General features: G+C 47.4%; 2 protein-coding genes across 8 annotated transcripts in view; both read right to left on the bottom strand.

Annotated features, from left to right (window-relative positions):
- LOC309632389 (uncharacterized protein) overlaps positions 1 to 22,112 on the bottom strand; it is a 324,914-nt gene that overhangs the window by 140,954 nt on the left and 161,848 nt on the right. The window lies entirely within an intron of this gene.
- ATXN7L1 (ataxin 7 like 1) overlaps positions 1 to 22,112 on the bottom strand; it is a 233,925-nt gene that overhangs the window by 110,528 nt on the left and 101,285 nt on the right. The window contains exon 4 of one of the 7 annotated variants that reach the window (XM_082399743.1): positions 346 to 16,817. The exons of the other annotated variants lie outside the window; for them this stretch is intronic. Within the exon in view, the coding sequence (XP_082255869.1) occupies positions 16,739 to 16,817 (79 nt within the window). The 3' untranslated portion in view covers positions 346 to 16,738. Of the gene's footprint in view, positions 1 to 345; positions 16,818 to 22,112 lie in introns of those variants that run through there. 7 annotated transcript variants of the gene reach the window in all.

The following is a 22,112-nucleotide window of genomic DNA, read 5'->3' as shown; positions in this document are numbered from 1 at the left end:
AGAAAGAGCAGGAGGACAGAAAATACAGGATGGAGAAGAGGAAAAACCAAGGATGACTGCGTATCTGTGCCAGGAGCTGGGGCCAGGAACTCAGCGCACTAGGCCCACCGCCAGAAGCTGGCAGAGGTTAGGCAGTCTGCTGCAGAGCTGGACTTGAACCCAGCGCTCCAACCGCGGCACGGAGGGTGGGCGGCGCAGCCTCGCTTAGCGGTTCCCACGAGAATGAAGTCTTCTCTTCGAGAATTCTCGGCTGGGTAAGGAGGTGATGATCACCACCACATCTGTCAAGTCCACAAGGCAATCTTTCCAAGGTTCCACGTGCCCCTCAGGCCGACACTGAAAAGGCAGTGATGGTTGTTGAGGTTCCTTCACTTTGGAGGCTGACGGCCACGCCGTGTCACACGCCAGGCGGTGCCCGCACACATGCACTTGGGCCTTCTGACTCCTGGCCCACTGCCACAAAAGCTCACGATGCCAGAGGCAGCAAGGCTTCCTTTCAGAATCAGCCAGCAAGACGCCCTGGTGGTTACTGGTTCCCTCTAACTCTGACAAGTTCTGAGGAAATAGATCTTTCCGCCTCAGTAACAATAAAATTGGTCTTTGAATCTCTGCAAATTATGCCCTCGATGACAGCAATCCTGGATGTTAATCAAGTATCAATCACTGACATGAGTGGAAAATGGAGCTAGAATCTTTATTCAAGCCTTGTTTTTGAGCAAAGCCAAGCAAGGGCTTTTGGAAAATATGCTATAAGAGATTTTGAACAGCACAGTTGAGTGGAAAGAGTGTGAGATCGGAGGCCTAGGCGTGGCTTAATTCCCAGCTCTGCCCCTGAATGCACGAGTTCCCTGGGCCTCGGGTCTCCCATTTGTAAAACAAGAGAAACATCACCATCTCTCAGGTCACTGCCCGCTCAGGCCTTACACAGAAGCAATGATTTATCAGACACACTCAGAATAACGGGGGAGAATAAGTCTACTGGGGAGAGGGCCCCCTTTCTTGCCAAAATGTTAGCTCACAATGTATTTCACACATGCTCTGTCCACACCAGGTGAATGTTCTCTTTTAAATCCCATTCAGGCTTCTCAGAGATCGGGTCCTCACCCAAAGGGCTGTCCTGATCTCTGTTCATCCTCGGCCCAACTCCCCAGACTCAGATCTTACCCCCTTTTCAAGAACCTTCCACCCTCCAGTGAAAAACACGACTCTAACCAGGAGGAAACATCAGGCAAACCAAATCGAGGGACATTTTACAAAACACATGACTTGGAGTCTTCACAAGAGTCAAGGCTGTGAATGGCAGACTGAAGGATGATCCCTGAGTAAAGGAGACCAACTAGGCATGCTAACTAAACGCACAGGTCATCCTGGATTTCTAACTTTTTTTTTGCTTACAGCGTAATTGGCAAAATTTGAATTAGGTCCGTATCAGTGATATTAGTTCCCTGATTTTGATAACTACACTGGAGTTATGTAAGAGAATACCTTTGGAAATACACATCAAAATATATAGGGGTAAAGGGACATGATATTTGCAACTTACTCTCAAACAGTTCAAAAATGTATAAAATATATAAAAAATGGAAAAAAAAATATATATACATACACACACCCATATGTATGGGGAGGAGTGTCTGAACTATTTTTGCAACTTTTCTCTAAGTTTGAAATTACCTTCCCCCCACCAACCCAGAACAGCATTCCACAACTGACTGCACTATTTCCCTTTCACTTTCGCGAATGTCCTTATAATGTGTATTTTTTTTCATGTGGGTGGTGTACAGGAATTCTTTTTGTACTCTTCACACCACTTGACTTACGGGCAAACAATGTTACTGGAAGGGTCCTCTGAGATCACCTAATTCAAAGCCTCCAGGTGATGCGACCAGGCCCCGGGAGGGGACTTAGGCTGGCTGGCACACAGCCCCGGATTCCAGGTCCGGACCCCAGCCCAGTGCTCTGTCTTCTCCTTCACACGGCTGCAAACGAGTGACAGCTGTGACAGGACATCGATCCCCTCGGCCTCTGGGGCAATGGTGGGGGCCCTGTCAGGATGGGGCTGGAGGCCCTGGGGTCCTTCTCTCTGTTTACTTCAGAGGAACCATGGAATGAAAAATGTTGGGCAGCTGCTCTAATCTCATCTGTCCCCAGGGCTCTAAGGACCACCTATATGCTAATGAGCCTCAGACTTGTCTCTGTGACCCTGACCTCTGTCTGAAGTCCACACTCCTATATCTAGCCATCTGCCAACGCCTGCCCATTGAATTGGCACGTCTAATGTAACACATCCAACACCAAGTGCTAGATTTCTCCCCTCCCCTGCTTTCCCTTATCTCGGTCCAGCACCACCATTCACCCAGTTGTCCAGGCCCAAACCCAAGGGCCACCCTAGCCTCCTGCGGTTCTCTGACACCTCACAGCCAAACCACCTGCAGATCCTATCAGCCCACCTTCCAAGTACCTCCAGAACCTGCTTTTCCCCAATGCCGCTGTCACAACCCAGGCCGCCGTGATTTCTTGCCTGAACTTCCCCGGGCACCTTCTGATGGTGTCTGACCCCAGCCTTCCCCTTTCCACCGTGTGTTCCCCACCCAGCAACCAGCGTGAGCCTGTCTCTCCCCAGCTCAAAGCTGTCCAAGAACTTTCGTCTCACTGAGAATCAAACCCAAGTCCTTACAAGGGTTTAGCTGACTGGGCCTCCCTGTGTGGGCCAGCTCCTTTCTCGCCCTGCTTCACCTACAGCAGCTCAGGCACCCGGCCCTTTGCTGTACAGGAGCATGACCAGCTAAGCGTGCGCCAGCTTCAGGGTTTTCTCCCACGGTCCCCTCTGCCCAGTATCCACAAGACTCTGATTTCACGCAGGGCCTGGCCTCAAGCCTCTTCAGACAGGCCTTCCCTGACTAGCTCATGTGTAAGAGCACACCCTGCCTTTCCTCACACTGACTTTTCTTCTCCTGGCATCACATGCTTATTTGTTTACTGTTTCTATCCCCTACTAAGTTCCTAGAGGCTGGGAATCTATTTGGCTCCCCCTGTATTCCAGCCACGGCTTGGCACATAACAGGAGCTCAATATATATTTGTTAAACTAATGAATGAACCCATTAAGTCAAAAAGGCAAGGAGCAGAACAGTGTATATATGGATAATACACACCCATTTATTAAAAAAGAAAAAGAAACAAGCACATCTATGCTTGCCCATCTTTGGGAGGATTTAACAGCCATGGCCTCTGGGAGGGTGAATGGGTAGCTGGGGACAAAGGGAGGAGGGACACTGGCAGTGTGGACCCTTTTGGTACTTTTTGAATTTTTTAGCAGGTACCTGCATTACTCATTGGATGAATTAAAAAATATACATACATTTATCAAATCATTATATTATATACCTAAAACAAATACAATGTTCCATCAATTATATCTCAAAAAAAAGTCCCCCTGTAACAATTCCTCCCCCAAACTGGTGTAAGGGACACTTCCACCAGTATGTGAAAACATATATAAAATCACGGTACACAAATTCCATATGTCAATACATAACTTAAGAAATGACTTTCTGGGACTTCCCTGGTGGCGCAGTGGTTAGGAATCCGCCTGCCAGTGCAGGGGACACGGGTTCGATCCCCGGTCCGGGAAGATCCCACATGCCGCGGAGCAACTAAGCCCGTGTGCCACAACTACTGAGCCTGCGCTCTAGAGCCCGTGAGCCACAACTACGGAGCCCACATGCTGCAACTACTGAAGCCTGCGTGCCTAGAGCCCGTGCTCCACAACAAGAGAAGCCACGGCAATAAGAAGCCCGCGCACCACAACAAAGTGTAGCTCCCGCTCGCTGCAACTAGAGAAAGCCTGTGCACAGCAACGAAGACCCAACGCAGCCAAAACTCAATCAATTAAAAAAAAAGAAAAAGCAATGACTTTTTTTCATTGTAACACGGTTCAATGTAGTTTATCATAACTCAGGTTAAGAGACATTACATCTTGTGCCTGTAGTCACAGTTCTCAGGAAAACCCCATGTCTGCAAAAGTCCGTTAGAGACCTAAATAAAAAGTAACTGAAAAGAGGACTAAGAAAGAAGAAACAAAGGCAAATCAGCTTGGGCCTCCCTGGTGGCGCAGTGGTTAAGAATCCGCCTGCCAATGCAGGGCACACGGCTTCGAGCCCTGGTCCGGGAAGATCCCACATGCCGCTGAGCAACTAAGCCCGTGTGCCACAACTACTGAACCTGCGCTCTAGAGCCTGCGAGCCACAGCTACTGAAACCCGCCCGCCTAGAGCCCGTGCTCCACAACAAGAGAGGCCACTGCAATGAGAAGCCCGTGCACCGCAACGAAGAGTAGCCCCCGCTCGCCACAACTAGAGAAAGCTTGCATGCAGCAACGAAGACCCGATGCAGCCAAAAATGGAAAAATAAATAAATAAATTTAGGAAAAAATATATATAAAAAAAGGTAAATCAGCTTAATGGCTTACTTGTGGTTTAAAAAAAAAAAATATATATATATATAATGCATATATTATATATATATAAAAAACATATCTATACCTCCCAACCCCAAAGCCCAGCCTGGGTGGGGCAATGACTTTTCCAGGTCTGAGAGTCTTGTGACTCTCTGTTGGACCTGTTAATGTCCTGGCCATCCACAGTCCTGATCATAAAATAATTATGAGAAGACATGGTCAGAGCAGACAGCTTACATTTGTGAGAAGAGGCAAGAGGCAGTGGTGGAATGCTGGACTTGGACTTGGAACGCCTGGGAGAGTGGCCCAGCTCTCTCTCTCTCTGCCTGAGGGACTCTGGGCAAATCACCTGCATGGCTTCAGTGAGTCGGGGCGTAACAAGGGGGTGTAGAGGCTGGATCTTGGAGGTCGCTCCAGCTTCAGCATTCTGGAGTTCTGTTCTGATCAGATGTTACCTGCTGGACCACACAAATGGACACACAGGTGCTAGCCTCTGCGGTCCATGGAGACACAAGCCCTATGTCGCAGGGATCCTCCTACCGGACGCTGGCCCAGCTGCATGTCCTCTTGGCTACCTGAGCCTGGGGATGACTGAGCCAGAAAGCGGAGGCTCACCCTCGTGCTTCCAGAGGCTTCCTCCTCAAGCCTGGGGCTTGGGGCTTTTGCACCTCTGCATCTGCCAACTTTGATTACCATGGGAAGTGCTCTGGGCGCTGCCGCACACGAGCTGAGGAAAACAACCTGGAGCCGGGCGTGGACAGGGTTGCCTCTGTGTCCCCAGAGCCGGGCCCACCCTGGGAGATCAAGGGCAATGTCGGGTGGTTTCGTGAACCAGAAGGGCAGACTAATTAAAGTGAGCTTCCCTTTCCTCAAAAATGCTGGCAAGAAAAAACTGTGGAGAAGAGCTCTCAGTGAGTTTGGGGAAAGGCCCTAAGTTGGGGAGGGGTGTGGGAGTGGGAGAGGCAACTCGTGGACATTGGACATCAATTCTCAAATCATCTGGAGGAGGGGAAGGAAGGAAATGGCGCGGATGTTCAGGAATTGGCCTCTCACTTCGGAACGCCCCATGTTACTGTTTTCCTTATTAGATTTGTCTTGCTAACTATTTTAGCAGAAACTAATGTGAAGATAGGTCTGTGCATGCCCTCTGTGAGTGCCAGTGAATTGGTGGAGAGATGTTTAGGAGTGTGCTGGGTTTCAGAGGGGATTCCCTGTGGAATCAAGGAATTCTCTCTGGATAGTCCTCCAAATCCAGTTTAGGGTATGGTTACTGCCTGGGAGAGGAAGAAAGGGTAAAATGAAAATACTGCAGTCAAACGAAAATGAGAAAGAAAATATGTCTTTCAAAAGGAGTCTGATGACGTCTATGGTTTGATTTTCTTAACCAATACTTGCTTTTAAGTCTAATTCTGCCCTTATTTTGAAAACTCAGGAGTTCTAGACTTTGAAGTTGTCTTTTTGGGCGGGAGGCGGGGGGTCGAAGGTGCACAAAGTTGTCACACTCAGAAAAGGGCCACTAAAAGGGATTGTCAAAACTCCATCTCTGGATATTAAAGAAGACATGAGACAGCATTAAGGCTGGTGGAGTCAGACTGAAGGAGTGGCAGAATCACCAATAGAATGGGGGGTGGACGGGTGGGGTAGGGCCTGCACTTCTTTATTTCAAAAAGCCCCAGAGACGATTGTAATTCAATCCAATTCTCTGCTGTCTGTCACCTCTGAAACCCCCTCGCCCAGGTCCAAACTCCCTGTTGAGAATGACTATTGAACACATTGCCTAAAAAATGAATCAGCCTGTGAAGTTTCTCCCTGCACTATGATTATAAAATCTTACTGTACCTATAAGAGCTGTGCCCTATAGGAACCTCCTAGGCCTTCGAGTGGAAGAACTGGGGCTTTATCTTTTTTTTTTTTTTTTTTTCTATTTAAGTGCATGCCAGAACAGAGTGTATAGACTGCAGGCACTTCAGAAAGTAGCTGAGATGGAAAAGTCTGTCTTGACACCAGAGGAAGATAAAGTCCCCGGATTCCCAGCCCCAGGGCCTGCTCTGTCATCCACCAGTTTGCACTTCAAACAATGTCTTTTGTGAGCAGTTAAATATGACAGATAATATAATTTTATATTTACAGTTGCACTTTCAAAAATGCCACCTTTATCAATCACCGTTCTCAAAATCCGTAAGGGGGCCCCTCACTGCTCCTTAAAATAAAGCCCTCACTCTTTGAAAGTGGCTTTTCCTTTTTCTCAGTTGGCGTCCAAAGCTTTCAGTGGTCTGGCTCCAAGGTGATTTTCCTAACTGCCCTCTCCCATCCCCCTTGCAACCTACTTCTATCACTTCGAGCTGGCTCGCTGCCTCACTGTTTCATATTCCTCTTTAATGTTGTAATAACTGCAGGGAATTGTATCATTAGGATTATGGATACATCTTAGCTATTCCCCAGTTGCTGAATTTTTTCCTGTTCCTCTTCTCTGAATTTTGCCAGGATGGGTGCAAGGAATCATCTAGGCCAGTGGTTCTCAGTTTTGGCCAGTCACTGGAATATAGGATTATGGGGGGGGTGGGGGCGGGAGGGGACGGACTTTTTTTTTTTTTTTTTAAGTCGAGGTATAACACGCATACAAGAGATGCTACAAATCACAAGTGTGCCACCTGATGACTTTGGATGTACAAAACACCCTCATGTAACCAGCACCCAGATGAAGAAACAGAAGCTACAAGCACCCCAGAAAAGCTGGGGTAAAGGAAGCTTTAAAAAAAATTCTCATTTTCGGACCCAAACTTATGAGATTCTGATTCCAAAATGTGAGGTGAAGCCCAGAAATTTGCATGTTTAAGATCTCCCCAGGGGTTTCCCATGCACCAGCAGGCTTGGAGTCCACCAATCTACCAAAGGTTTCCAAATCGCCCCTCAGGTGTCACCCTAGGGGTTGGGGGCAGAGACAGGGAGCTGTCAGACCTGCCTTCCCCTTCAATCAGAGCCGGGGTATCTCTTTCTTAAACTCTTTCTTTTATCTCTAGATAAAAACAATCCCTTAATCCTCAATTCTGAAAACCACCTGTATCAGTCAGCGTTCAATCCAAGCAGCAGAACTACTGGATGGATCTGAACATACATGTATATGTACCTGTAGATCTATGGGCCTATTCCAGTTATTTGAGTTTTTGCAACAGCAACTGCTGGTTAAATGACCTCTATAAGGCTCTTGTTTTTGCATCTGATGCTGCAGCATGAAGTCCACAGGGCAGGCAGTGGGAAGGAAAGAAGGACGGAAAGTGGCGGAGACCAAGAACAATCTGGGACCCACAAGCCTTAACTGGAACTCCATGAAGATGGACTGAAACTCCTGTCTGTTCTCGTTGCCTTTGACTTTCATGCTATGCATGTTCCCCCAGAAGCCGGGGCCCTTCATCAAGGAGCTAAACACACAGACCTGGCGCAGGAGTCGGAGAGGCTGAAGGAGGATCCGGGGAAGGTGGAGCAATTGCAGGCGCGGCCGCTGCCCGTGCCAGCGAGGTGAGCCGCCGACAGGCTACAACACACGCGTTACAAAATAGCTGCCCCTCCGTCCGCCAGATCGCCCCGGATCTCTCTGTCCCCAGCCAATGAGCAACCCACAGGACACGGAATTCTGGGAAATGTAGTTCAGCCCAGCCAGGACTCAACACCTGACTAGCCACCATCACCCATCTGATTGTTGATTTTCAAGCTTGGCTGCACATTGGAACCATGTGTGGCGTTTTAAAGATCTGATGCCAGGCCTGCCATCAGGATATGTGAAAGCCTCCCAGGTCGCCCTAATGTGCAGTCGAGGCTGACAGACCGACGTGAACCTCAGTGCTATCCCCAACCTGGGGCCACAGACAATAAATTCTACTCTCGTTTTGTCCTAAGAGGAGCATTAAAAGATCTGGTTATTTTTCTGAAGGTCCTAAAATGTCGTTTTTCTCTTTACCCTACCTTCCGGCATCTGTCTGGCCTCCTTCTCGAACCTAGCCACAACCCTCCTCAGCACACTGAAGCGTACTCAGCACACTGGCTGCATCTCGGACGAAGCCCTCCTTGGTTATCCTCCTGGTCTAAGTGCATCGGGAGCACGGCGGGCAGACCCTGAGATCATCCCAAAGCCATCAAGCTCATAGTGAACTGGACTCTCAGAGGTTTTCACTATTAAGCTTCTAAATAAAGCACCTCTTCCTCCTAGGCATAGACTAATTAAGTGACTAGAACAGCAAAGCAGTCAGTGAACGCTTAACCACTGTAACGTGAGCCAGTGTTGGCAAGAGCCAGTGCCGTGGGCGCGCAAGTCGTTGAGCTGCCACTGCTGGGTCCTCCTGCTTTTCTTTTTGGCAGTGCCGCACAGCTTGTGGGATGTTCCCCGACCGGGGACTGAACCTGGGAAACGGCAGTGAAAGCCCGGAGTCCTAACCACTAGGCCACCAGGGAACTCCTGCTGGGTCCTTCTTAAGGACGGCTGAAAGAGGAGCCCAAGAGGGGCCACTGCAGGAAAGGAAGTGGGAAAAGAGGTGAGGGCTGGGAAGAGCATGGGTGCAAGTTCCCTCAATGCCACTAACTCGTTGAGGAGCCTTGGGCAAATCACATAATGCTTCTAAGCCTCAGTACCAGCCCTGCCTCCTGCATGGGGTAATGGAGAGTATCAGAAGAGGCAAGAGATGTGAGAGGGCTTGGTGGGAAGAGTCCAAAAGCACAGACATTTGTGCGTGCAAGGCAGTAGTGTTAACTCTATTACAGCACTGGTGTCAGGGAATGGTTATCTAGATTATGGATTATTTAGATACTTGCTTTCCTTTTTTCTATCTATGATGTGGTTATTTCTAATGAGATCCGCTGAAGTGTGGGACTGACACCGTTAGTTAAAATAAGGGCTTTGGGATTTCCTTTGAGTTTCTACTATTTAAGCTCTCCCCCTCCTCCCCATTTCGGCAGACAGTGAAGACTGCTAGGCCACCCCAGTCTATACTCTGTAAGTAAGTTTACATAGAGAGAACCTTTCTAAGAAACAACAGCAAAATAACCTTTCACAGCATCTGTGTGAAATAAAACAGGGGAAGGATCAAGCAGTGCTACAATATTTTTACTGACCCATGTCCATTGTTTAAGGTAGTTTTCTGTGTCTGAATTAGATTTGAAGCTCTCTGAGGGCAAGGGCTGACTCTTCATCCCCCTTTATTTGGATTTGCAACAGGGCCTAGGGCAGTGCAGCAGAAAGGATATTGGACGTGGGGAGCCCAAGTTCCAGGTTCTAGGTATAGCCCTGCCCCTCAAAACTCATTTTAATCCTTCTCTCGGCCTCAGTTTCCTCCTCTATAAAGTGGGAGCTACCTACTTCATGCGATTATTGAGTAGTGAGAATTTAGACAATGTGTGGGGAAATACTTCTGTGACCCCAAAGTGCTGTGCCAGTGGGAGAAATGTGATGAGAGCTATCACTTCTCAAGAATGAGGTGTTGGCTGATTTTCTCCTTGAGGACAGGGAGGCACAGAGCGGAGCTAGTCAACCCTGGGCTGCAGATGAGGAGATGCTCAGGGGTGGAGGTGACCGGGAAGGTGATGTCCCCAGGGGCCTGCAGAGTGATCAGAGTGACAGTGGTGGCTTTCTCACTGCCCACCTGTGCTCCCTCTGCTGCTGCAAGCTGTATGTTGGCCCGGTCCCTTGTTTATTCATTCATTTGTTCATCAAGTGTTTATTGAGCATCTACTCTGCACCAAGCCCTGTGCAAGAGGTTGAGAATTGAATGGGGTGAGCAAGACCAGATGTGGTCCCTGCCCTCATGGAGCTGATCTACCCTGCTGATTCCCGAACAGGTTTGGACTCAGGCTTATGCACTGACGGAGTTGGACAACTAGCTTCATGAAGCCTCAGGGGCAGATGCAAATGTTGTGTTCTAGTGAGATTCTAGATTGAAGCTGAAAAATATCAAGGCCAGGTCTGATAAGAAGAAGAAAAAGAAGAAAAGGTAAGCTCCCATCAACCCCCTTTCGGGTCTTCCCTTACTGGGCTCCCACCTCAGGTTTCCAGAGTCTTGCTCTTTCTGACTACACCCTCTACTGAAACGGACTCTCGTCTACCTTATTCACACTAAGTTGGTAAATGCTTTGGTGAAAGCCTTGAGGTAAAGGAATGATGTCCCAGCTGGAGGGACAGGTCTGTCAGAGGTCACCCTAAAATCACACTAGGGTGGCCACTTCAGACTGGCATTTGCAGGGACCACAGAGGTGGAGAAAGTGGGGGACTAACGGCAGGGGTAAGTAAAGTAAGCAAACCCCTGTGGTATTTATTTATTTTATTTTATTTTTTGGCGGCACCGCGCTGCTTACAAGATCTTAGTTCCCTGACCAGGGATCGAACCCAGGCCCTCAGCAGTGACAGCCCGGAGACCTAACCACTGGACCGCCAGGGGATTCCCCCCATGGTCTTTAAAGGTGACCCCAGACCAGGGAGGAGTGACGGCAGGAGCAGTACAGCTGTTGTCGGGATTCTAGCTTTTGTTTAGGTGAGGAGGGTTTGCAGGGCCTAAGCCATTAAGAAAAGCAAGGAACTAGACAATCAACTATACAAATGAAAGGAGGGAAAAAAGAAAGACCACGGGAGTCTTCAGCAACCAGAACCCAGAAAATTTCCATCAATCGACGCCCACGTGCAGCAATGAAGACCCAACGCAGCCCAAAATAAACAGGTAAGTAAGTAAGTAAATAAATAAATGTATATATATAAAAAAAATCGACCCTCTTTTTCCTTCTCATTTTTGACTAAACCGCCAGACAATCCCACTGGTGCATTTCCAGCTGGAATGACAGGACTCCTCTTCACGAGAAAACTAAGACATATTTTATTATAAGACACACCCCAAAGCCAAATTCCTGAAAGACTGTAGGTAATGTGAACCCCAAGTGGACTCATTAAATGAACACTTTGTACTCCAAAATAAAGCACAGACACTCAAACCCGCACAAAACAAATGCATCGCATTGATTAGAAGGCAAACACCCTCGTAGTGGATAGCAGGTGGTGGAAGAGAACCTTGCCGGGCACCAGGGCCCCTCTGTGCATCTGTCCCAATCGCAGCCCCTCCCTCCTTCCAAAGTAGCCACACTCTTGACTTACGGTCTTTACAGTAAGTCCCTACATACAAACCTTCAAGTTGCAAAATTTCAAAGATGCGAACGTGCGTTCACATGTCCGATCGCGTAAGTCAGTTCACGTGTCTGGTGTGCCTTGTCATGTGTGTGCATCCTCTACAAGTGGTTGTGCTTTTGTGTACTTTACTGTACAGTACTGTACAGAGTATAGTAATACAGTATCTTTATTTCAAGCCCAGGATGTCCGGAAGCAAGCATAAAAGCAGCAATGATTTAACAGGTACAGTGTAGCTGATTGTGTTAGTTGGGTACCTAGGCTAACTTTGTTGGACTTACAAACGCACTCTCGGAACGGAACTCGTTTGTACGTAGGGGACTTACTGTATTTCCTTGTGTTTATTTATGGTTTTATCACCCTAGTGTGTATCCTTAGACACTGTTGTTTAGTTTTGCCCATTTTTTAGATGTCTTTTAAGCTTCTTTCAAGTGACCACTTCCCTCCATCTATTTCCCGTACAGTTTATCTGTTGAAGACTCAGGCTGTCTAACCTGCGGTTTCCTACTGTCTGGGTTTTGCCCTTGGTGCATGCCAACACATCCAAGTGCATGCATTCTTAATGCAGATAATCACCTGTTTTAAAAAAACCTGTATGCAAGCTATGTTCTAAGGAGGGCATAACCCACCATAATCGCTTTCTCATGAGTGTGTGGGCAAAGGGAGCTCTCACAATAGAAGTAATGAAGCAGGGAGAAAAACGTGATCTGGGGGGAGCTCTCTGTGGAACTAGTGATTTTTGAAATTTTTTTTTTTGCAATTGGAAGTGACCGAGGAATGCTTCTCTTTAATGTCTTCCACTATAGTTTGCTTTAGTAGGAAACACATTTGCAATGGGCTCTGGAATCACGTTATGCTCCAGGGTCCAGGGTTGTATCCCATTATGTTTTATCAGAGATGATTGCATAATAGAAGCCTGGATGTAGTAAAAACCTAAGGAATCTAAACCACTAACCAGACTCACCAAATGTAATAAATATAAATGATAGATGAAAGGAAGATAGATCTGGCCATTTACTTATGGTTTGGAGCAATAAAAGCAAGCTTTAAATTTTTTTCTTTAATCTTAGCAGGCAGTCACATGAACATACTTATTAGCATTTTCAAAAGGCTTTATCAAATATTGACTTAATAAAGAAATGTATCCACTTAACGGTGACCTCCAGACACCCCCGATAAGTCTGGGACCCTAAATTATATGCTCCAGGGCTACGCCACCCACACAATGGACAAAAGAAATGAACAGTGTCATACTCGGAGATGGAAGGTTTTTTAATGCTTAAACTTAAATACGTATGGGGACTGTTTTGATTTGTACAGGAAAAAAAAAAAAGCTCCCAAACTGATGGATACAATAAAAAAATTCAAAAGTCAAGGCACTCTTAAAATATACACACTACTATATATAAAATAGATAACCAACAAGGACTTACTGTATAGCACAGGGAACTATACTCAATATCTTGTAATAACCTATAATGGAAGAGAATGTAAAAAAAGAATATATATATTTATATGTATATGTGTAACTGAATCACTTTACTGTACACCTGAAACTAACACAACATTGTAAATCAACTATATTTCAATTAAAAAAAAAAAGACGAGAGATAACAACAACAACAAAAGTCAAGGCACTCTTCAAACCCAATAGGCCACAGACACAACCTTTAAAACTTTACTACAGTATTATTTGTACAGCCACAAAAGGGGCCTGAAAGACATTGGGGGGATAAAAGTAATTAGACAGAGGCCTTAAGTGGTCCCATTCTGGTTCTCTATTCTTCTTGCTCTCCTTGGTTCTTTTAGGAATTGTATTTGTGAAAGAAATCAGGAGGGTGCCTCCTCCTCCCTGTTAACAGCGGAGAGAATGCGGGGCTGGGAAGGAGCAGTGGCGGAAGGTAATCAGAAGGACTTAGTGTAGATTTGACGGCCAGACTGATTTCTCTCCTGGGCTCAGGAGTTTGTTTTTTGTTTTGTTTTTTAAAATTAATTAATTAATTTATGGCTGTGTTGGGTCTTCGTTTCTGTGCGAGGGCTTTCTCTAGTTGCGGCAAGTGGGGGCCACTCTTCATCGCGGTGCACGGGCCTCTCACTGTCGCGGCCTCTCTTGTTGCGGAGCACAGGCTCCAGACGCGCAGGCTCAGTAGTTGTGGCTCACGGGCCCAGTTGCTCCGCGGCATGTGGGATCTTCCCAGACCAGGGCTCGAACCCGTGTCCCCTGCATTGGCAGGGAGATTCTCAACCACTGCGCCACCAGGGAAGCCCGGCTCAGTAGTTTTTAAAATCTGCTGGCAAGATTGGCTCCTGTTCTTAGCGTGTAGATGGTAAAGTGATTTCCAACCCTGGTTTTTACAACGCTCTAGGGTATTTCCAATACGATGTGTGTGTTTAAAATTCTCAAAATCAAGTTAATCTGAATTCGCTGAAAAGGCAAATATGATTCAGAAGCTTTTTTCTTAGTTACTGTCTGGTGTACCTTTCTGAAATGCGTGATACTCCTTCTTGGAATTCCTTCCCGCCTGGGCTCTGTGACGGTGTGACTCTGATGTTTCAAGTCTAACCCCTTGCCTTCCTGGCTGGCTCCTGCTGCTCTTCCAGGCCTCATCTCCGGATCACTAAAAATTCCACAGAGCTCTTCCCTGAACGCCTTTCTTGTCCCTGCCCCCCGACTCCAGCCCCCACCCCAAAGCCCTTCCTGGACTCCTCTTCAAGATTTCCAACTCCAGCCTCTAAGAGCGACCCGCTGTATGAAACACCCACCATGTGAAACTTCTGAAGGGGAGGCTGGGCTGGGGCTCAGCAGTGATGCTCAAAGATACAGCAGAACTTGGAAAGGGAGTTAAATCTATCATGGCCTCCGGGCTTCTATTAATTCACTTCTCAGGCTGGGTTGGGCTCGGCCTAAGCACGTTACATGCATCATGGCATTTAATCTTCACACCACCTCTCTGAGGAAGCTCGATTATACCCATTTTCTACACTTGAGATTTAAGCTGGGAGAGGGCGGGCGCTAGATGAAGCAGAGCTGGGCTGTGAGCCATCACACTCTTCTGTCTGAAGCAGGGGATTTTGTCCTTCTGTCTCTGGACAAACAGACTGGCTGGATCAGGGCCTGGCAGCAAGGTGAGTCCAAGGCACCATGATGCAGGAGTAACCAATCAAAAGGACTAGGAGCTCAGCTAGAGTGTGTGTGTGTGTGTGTGTGTGTGTGTGTGTGTGTGTGTGTGTGTGTGTGTGTGTTAGAGTGACTTACTCTACGTGGATGGTGGTGGCAGGTAGTGAAGTACGATCAAAGAGACAGAAAAATGCTCCAGGAATGAGCAGTTGCCCTCAGATGGATCTCACGCCACAGGTCCCTGCCTACACATACAGCCCTATTCCGACTAGAACGCAGGGAGTGAAAAATGAAACAGCCCCTGAAACTGAAACCGAATTACCCATGGCAATTTATTAAATAACTAAGGTTTTCTAGGCCTTATTAAAATAAATGTTTAGTGTATTTTCCTATCCTCTGACGTTCACTTGTCAGCACCTGCTGGCAGCAGCTGGAGTAATCTGGCCAATTTTGTTGTATGTGCAAATCAATTTGATTTCCCCCAAAAAAGATAAAAATCAGTAAAGTGATTAAGTTACAATTAAGGCATGTCATTGAAAGCACAGATAACAAGAAAAGGCTGAACAGGACATGCCCTGAGGTCACCACTGACTTCCTTCTACTCAAATTAAATGATTTTTCCCCTCATTCTTCTTGCCTGCTCTACTGTATGGGATATTCTGGGTGATCAACAAGACTCCTCCTACTTCTTGAAATTCTCTCCTCTTTTGGCCTCCATCATGCTGTCCTTATGCCAGGTTCCCTTCTTGGCTCTTGCACTGGCTCCATAAATGATAATCTGTTCATCCCTCCATCCATCCACCCATCCACCCATCCACCCATCCATCCCTCCATCCATCCATCCCTCCATCTTATAGATATTTAATGACCCAGTGTGCCAGGCACTAGGAAAAAGGATGGGGCATATTTATGCCTGGTTTTACAGTTGAAAATGCTTTTATATTATTTAATTAATTTCTTGCTACAACCATGTGAGGTGGCTATTGGTACCTCCATTTTACAGAGGAGGAAACAGGCTCTGAGAGGATCTGGGATTTATTCATACCAGCATAGCCAGCAGGTGGCAGAGTCTGGACAGGAATTCAGGTTTTCATGCCAGTAAGAATTCATAATGGAATTCTCTTACATACTGGTCAAGTAGAATTTCTCAACTAGTCTCATTACTCCTAATTACATGTCATGATGCAGTCAATACGGATTTATTGAAACTGTGCTAGGCTCTGGGGGATGCAAAGTCTGGGTCCCTACCCTCATAGAACTTGTGGCCTAGTAGGGGAGACATTAATTATATGTTTACACCACAAACATTTGCTTTTAAGGTATGAGGGAGAGCGGACCTAGTTATGAAAATCAGGAAGTCTCTCAAGAGGAAGTAATCATTAAGGTGCATTCTGAAGGATGACTCAGAGTTTTGGGAAGAGGGGATGAAAGAAAATCATATACAGAGAAGGAAAAGCACGTGCAAGGGCCCTGTGGCAGGAAGACCCAATGTGCTGAAATTTTAAAGGCCAGCTTGACTGGCATATAGAGACTGAAAGGGAGCCCAGCACAGGATGTGGTTCAGACCACGCAAGACTTTGTAGCCACGACAATGATTTTTACTTTTAGCTTCAGAGCAATGGGTAGACACAAGTTAAGAGAATGACATGATTAACTTCTTTGATTCTAACTTCTGTGTGCAGAATGAATTGTAGAGGAGCAAGAGTGGAAGCAGGGAAAACAGCTGGAGGGCTTCTGTAGTTGTCCAGGTGAGAGGTGATGATAGCTTGGACCAGGGTGGTGGTGGTGGAAATGGCGAGACGAATCCCACGGGTGCCCCCTGAGCTGCTCCAGCCCATTTTCTCCCTAAACCCTGTCACCAGAGTGTGCTCACGAATTTGCAGTACGTGGAAGCTTGTCCACACTTCAGGGCTCTGCGGGAGTCTCCTCTCCCAGGAAGTCTTCGCCAGATAACGCTAGTCCTCCGAGATCTTTCAGAAGTTGAGTCTACCTTCTGCATTGTTCACTTCAAACCTGCTTCTTCTCTATGGCTTGGCTATTCTCCGATCCATTCCTGAAGATGCCTTCATTTCTCTTGTTTTGCTTTCTCCCTTTGGAAAGTAAATGCTTTGTTGGCATTTGCTGAATGGTGTCAACAGGGCTCCTCTGGAAATGACATTTGTAAATGATTACTCATGCCAAATGCCTTTTTTTTTTTTCTAAATTAAACACTGGTTGCTTTAAATCTGTCTTCATGATCTTGTTCTATCAAAACGTATGTCCCAATTTTTCAATTCTTTCCTCTAAACTCTTTTCCATATATCTCCTAGTAGAAAGCAGTTTCAGGGGGAATGGAGTGTGTGTGGGGGGGTGCGGTCAGCAGTGTAATTAAATAGGAGCTCTCTGACCAGAATTCCTATACCTTTGAATGGGGTATTTGATTAATCCTTTCCACAGGCACCATTATTCATGCCTTGATGGAATCTCATTTTATAGCCCTTAATACATGGACCCAATTTATCCACATCACATTGTATTCTAATACTTGTCATCCAAGTTATTAGCTATCTCCTTCTCAGTGTAAAATCATCAGCAAGTTTGATTAGCTTATTCCCTGGGGATGATGGGGAAGATAAGAAGAGACACAGTACAATATGACCACCAAGGGTTTGGCATCCTCAAGAGCAGACAGCTAAGCGGAATCCACTTACAGAGCTGGGGTGGCCACAAAAACATCTGCCCCCCGCGAGAGGGTGTCTGTGTGGTACCCAGGAGCCATAGCCACAAAGGGTTGGCCGCTGTCATGCCTGGTGGCACCGAGCCATCGTCCTGAGTGGGATCACTTCAATAAAAAAGAGCGAGGCTTCTCTCCCTCCTGCTTCCTAACATCCCCCACCCCCCAAATATCCTTCCTGAGAGGCACAGCTCAGAAGCTCCTCTTTATTCCAGGACACCACTGCAGCCTGAGATCCCTGTTCTTCCCCTGCTGGGGACCCGGCAGGCAGAGAATCTAGAAGGAGATGCACAGGGCTGTTTATCGCTCTCTCACCAGCACGGAGTTGGCTCTAAGCAGCCAGCCTCTTCTCCCTCTTCTCTGGAAGCAAGCCTGAGCCTTGGGACTCAGAGGTGGCTACAGTCCTTTCTAAGCAAGAGAGAGGGGGCCCGCGTGACCCCTACAGGATGGTGGGCTCAAAGCCCTCAGAGAGTTTCCAATGCCTTTTCCCCTCCCCTACCACCCGTCCTCAGCTCAAGCAGGCAAAAGTCCCACAGCCCGTTCTGGGGTCCTTTTAAAAGGACCTCCCACCGTTTTTCACCAAAGATCCTTTACCAATCACCCTTGTGCTTTTCTGAGCCCGGCAAGAGGAGGATGAAAGAGGCTCTCTCTTTGTGGTGGCACTCCTTCAGGGGGTGGAGACTCATTCCCTTCCCCAAGACTATGGGCTGCACCTAGTGACTTGTTTCTAATGGGCAGCATCAAGCAGAAGCGGCTGACAGTGTGTCACTCCTGAGAAGAGGTCATAAATGGCCTTCTGACTCCCCCTCCTCTTCCTCAGGTTGTTGGCTCTGAGGGCAGTGAACCGCCATGCTGTCAGCAGCCCTGTGGGGAGGCCTAAGGTACTGAGAGCGAGGAACCGAGGCCTCCTGCCACCAGCCAGGTGAGCGGGCCACCTTGGAAGTGGGTCTTCAGGCGCCAGCCAAGCCTTCGGATGACAGCAGCTCTGGAAGACAGCTTGACTGCAACCTCACGAGAGACCCTGAGCAAGAACCACCCAGCTAAGCTGCTCCCACGTCTTGACAATAAATATTTATTGTTTTAAGTGGCTAAATGTTGGGGTCACTTGTTATGTAGCAGTAGGTTACTAATATACTCTCACTACCTCAGAGGAAGGCCTTGGTCCCCCCACTCCCTTCAATTGCTTTCTCAGGTTCCATCTTGATCTCCTTTCTGTTCAGGGAGTCTGATGTCCCTCTGGTACCCTCTACTGTCTGTTCCCAGCCTCTACTGTGGGTCCCCACAGTCTCGAGGGCTCTTTCCCGACGAGAGGGGGATGGAAGGAAGGAGCTCCCCTGTGGCCTGGGTTTGGAATTCTAGCTCCTTGCCTACGATCCAAAGTGACATCTGGCATTAGGAGAATGACTCTTTGCAGAGAGCAGCCTTCCTCAGGCTATGCAATTCCCTCGTTTGTGAACTCGGTGGGGCTTAATGACTTTACTTAGGCCGACAGGCAGCAGGAAAAGACTTTGCAAGATAACCAAAATAACGTGTTCCCTTACGTATCATATGCGCCTCTCCTGTACCCTTTCTGCTCATCTGCAGCTTCTGCAAAAGGTCATGTCTCATTTCAACTTTGCAGTTAAGTGCATCTGACACTAAGCGTGGATTCCAGAACTGGATGGAGGTGTAATCTGGCTTAAATGTTGCAAGGTGCGCCCCGCTACCCCAGCCCGCTGGCTGTGTCCTGCCACGGTCATAAAGGAGGAGGAGATCCCATTCTCGCTTCTCTCATAATCGTACAAGAGGCACAATGTAGTTTTTGATAAAAAAATAATTCAGGCAGCTCTTCCATCTGATCAAACCCTAGCAATTTTATATCTCAGTTCTACGGGGCAAGGTCAGCCAGTTATAGATGTCACTCTTTTGGAAGGCTCGGAGAAGCGGAGTGGCCCTCAAAGCAGGTGGTTCTCAAAGTACGGCCCCCGGGGAAACAGCGTCAGCATCGCCTGCTGGCTTGGCGGAAATGCAAATTCTCGGGCCCGACCCCAGACCCACTGAGGCAGAAACTCTGGGGGTGGGACCCAGTCACCTGTATTTAAACGAACCCCTCCCACCACCCCAAAGGAACAATTCTGATGCACGGCTAAAGGCTGAATATCACTGACTTAAAGGATTAAATATCTAAATCATTCATTCATCCATTCATTCATAAGACGTTGACTGAGTGCCTACTATTTGCCAGATACTCTGGGGCGATGAAGCAGAATTGGAAGGAACTCCTTCCTCAAGGATTTCACAGTCCTCCCTTCCCTCGCTTTGTGACAAAGCGTGAGAAGAGAGCAGAACTCGAAGACACTGATCCAAGGAATGGAAACCACTCTTTACATGTAAAGAGTCTTTTCAATGGACAGGAGGCACACCAAAATTGTTTTTTTTTCCAGGAATGATCATACTCTCAAAATAGTAACTTTTCTAAAGTAAGTAAATGTGTGGGTTTAATATATCATGTACAGCTGGCTCAGCCTTTTTAGCTTAAAAAAAAAAAAAAAAGATTATGTGATCTCACCATGAATGAAATGCAGAACTACCTTAAAGATTCACTTAGTTTTGTGCCTGTCGTTTAACGAACAAGCCATTCTGTGGTTTCATCATGTTCCATGAAGTCACACTTCCTCCCCTCTTTTTCTGTAAGTAAGATGCCTTATTCAGCCTTAGAGCTAAGATGTATCGTGCTTCCTATGACTGGACTCGATATCTCTACATTTGTTAACTCATTTGATCCTCCCCAACCTTATAAAGTAGATGCAGCAAACAGTCTATAGGTGAAGAACAGAGGCTGGAAGAGGCAGGAACAGGAACCCAGACCCATCTTTTAACCCCACGCAGATTATCCTGTGCTGTAGTCGAAGCCCCACGGGGTCATTTTGCTGCTCGTTAATTGGGGGAACATAAAAGGAAATACACCCTCCCCTAGAAGACTGCTCGTATGAACCACTGGCTAAAGCTCAATTAGGGGATTTTTTTTTTTTTTTAATTTTTACTTATTTTTTATTTATTTATTTATTTTTGGCTGTGTTGGGTTTTCATTTCTGTGCGAGGGCTTTCTCTAGTTGTGGCAAGTGGGCGCCACTCTTCATCGCGGGGCGCGGGCCCCTCACTATCGCGGCCTCTCTTGTTGCGGAGCACAGGCTCCAGACGCGCAGGCTCAGTAGTTGTGGCTCACGGGCCCAGCTGCTCTGCGGCATGTGGGATCCTCCCAGACTAGGGCTCGAACCCGTGTCCCCTGCATTAGCAGGCAGATTCTCAACCACTGTGCCACCAGGGAAGCCCCGGGGGATTTATTTTTAAACATTGAAGTTCACGCTACATTCCTCCTTCAGTACCCTGGATCATGAGGAGCTGGCCATAAACTCCTCCTGGTCACCAGCACCCGTGGCCTGTGTGAGAATCTGCTCGATGCTCAGCAGATCTAGCTTTGAGAAGACGCTCCACATCTGTTCGTTTCTCAGGCTGCTTCAGTGACGTTCAAGGATTCACTGAAACACTACTGGGGCAGATAACTTTCCTGTGGTTAGGCATGAAGTTGAGTTAATCCAGCCAAGCCTGGGCCCTTGGGACTATGGATGCCCAGTGAACCCAGCTGCTGCAGGGGTGAAAGGTATGACTGGTGGCCACAGAAGAAACCAAAGCTGGCTGGCTGGACCAGTAACACACTCAGCCCCTTGACGCAAGCACAAGGCCTGCCCCGGCCAGCCAAGTTCATCCACCACACAGGCCTAGCGTTCATTTACGGGGGCGCCACGGCTCACCCACGGGGCAACTAAGAGGCATCAGGAGACCGCTTCTGCCTGTTGTGTTCTTGGGAATAACCTGGTGACTTTAGTTTTACGCAGCTGAGAAAATCTGAGGTCCACGTGGGCTGTGTAGAAAACCACGCAGGTATCTTTCAAGCCACATACAGAGCACGCAACTTGAGGTGAACCCAAATACATCCTCCTTCACCATCGGCTTTCTGTAATCAAGGCTTTTTAGAACATCAAGTCCAACCCCTAGCTCTAATTCAGGGGTGCTTGTTGGCTTCTGCTGAGACACTGATTTGATTACTGGCATTCCATGGAACTACAGACATGAGATGTTGAGCTTACCAGTGTTATGATTTATTTCAGGATTCTGAAACGGGGAACGCACCTATTGATGGCACGCTGGAGGCTGGGAGACTCTGAGAAAGCACTTCATGCATATAAATGACACATGCGAGGAAAAAATTTGCTTATGGTAACAATCCCGAAGCTGGGGACCATCCCACTGTGCTCTCCACCCTCACGGAGTGATGCCTCCACAGGAAACCGCTGGGATTAGATGATCCTGCGTTTGGACACCCATACGCCGCCTCATTTATCTACCTGTGACAGGGACAGTGCTGGAAGAGAATCAAAAGATGACAAATTGTTTCTGGTTTTAAAGGAGCTGTTCAGGCTGGGTGTACTCCCAGGGGGAACCAGGTTTCATGCCAGCAGCCATCACTTCATCCTGCTATGAGGCCACATTTTGGCAAACGCCAACTGGCAGATGATTGCTGTCTCCTTTCACCAGTGGATTTAAAGACACTTGCTCTGAAAGCCTGAAATCCAGTCATTCTGAAGATGTGTACAGCACAGAGCAGACCTGCCCACACACTGCTGTCAG

This window comes from Balaenoptera borealis (genome assembly GCF_965194805.1).
Source record: "Balaenoptera borealis genome assembly, chromosome: 7".
NCBI lineage: Eukaryota > Metazoa > Chordata > Mammalia > Artiodactyla > Balaenopteridae > Balaenoptera > Balaenoptera borealis.
This window is presented reverse-complemented; position numbering and strand designations above follow the sequence as displayed.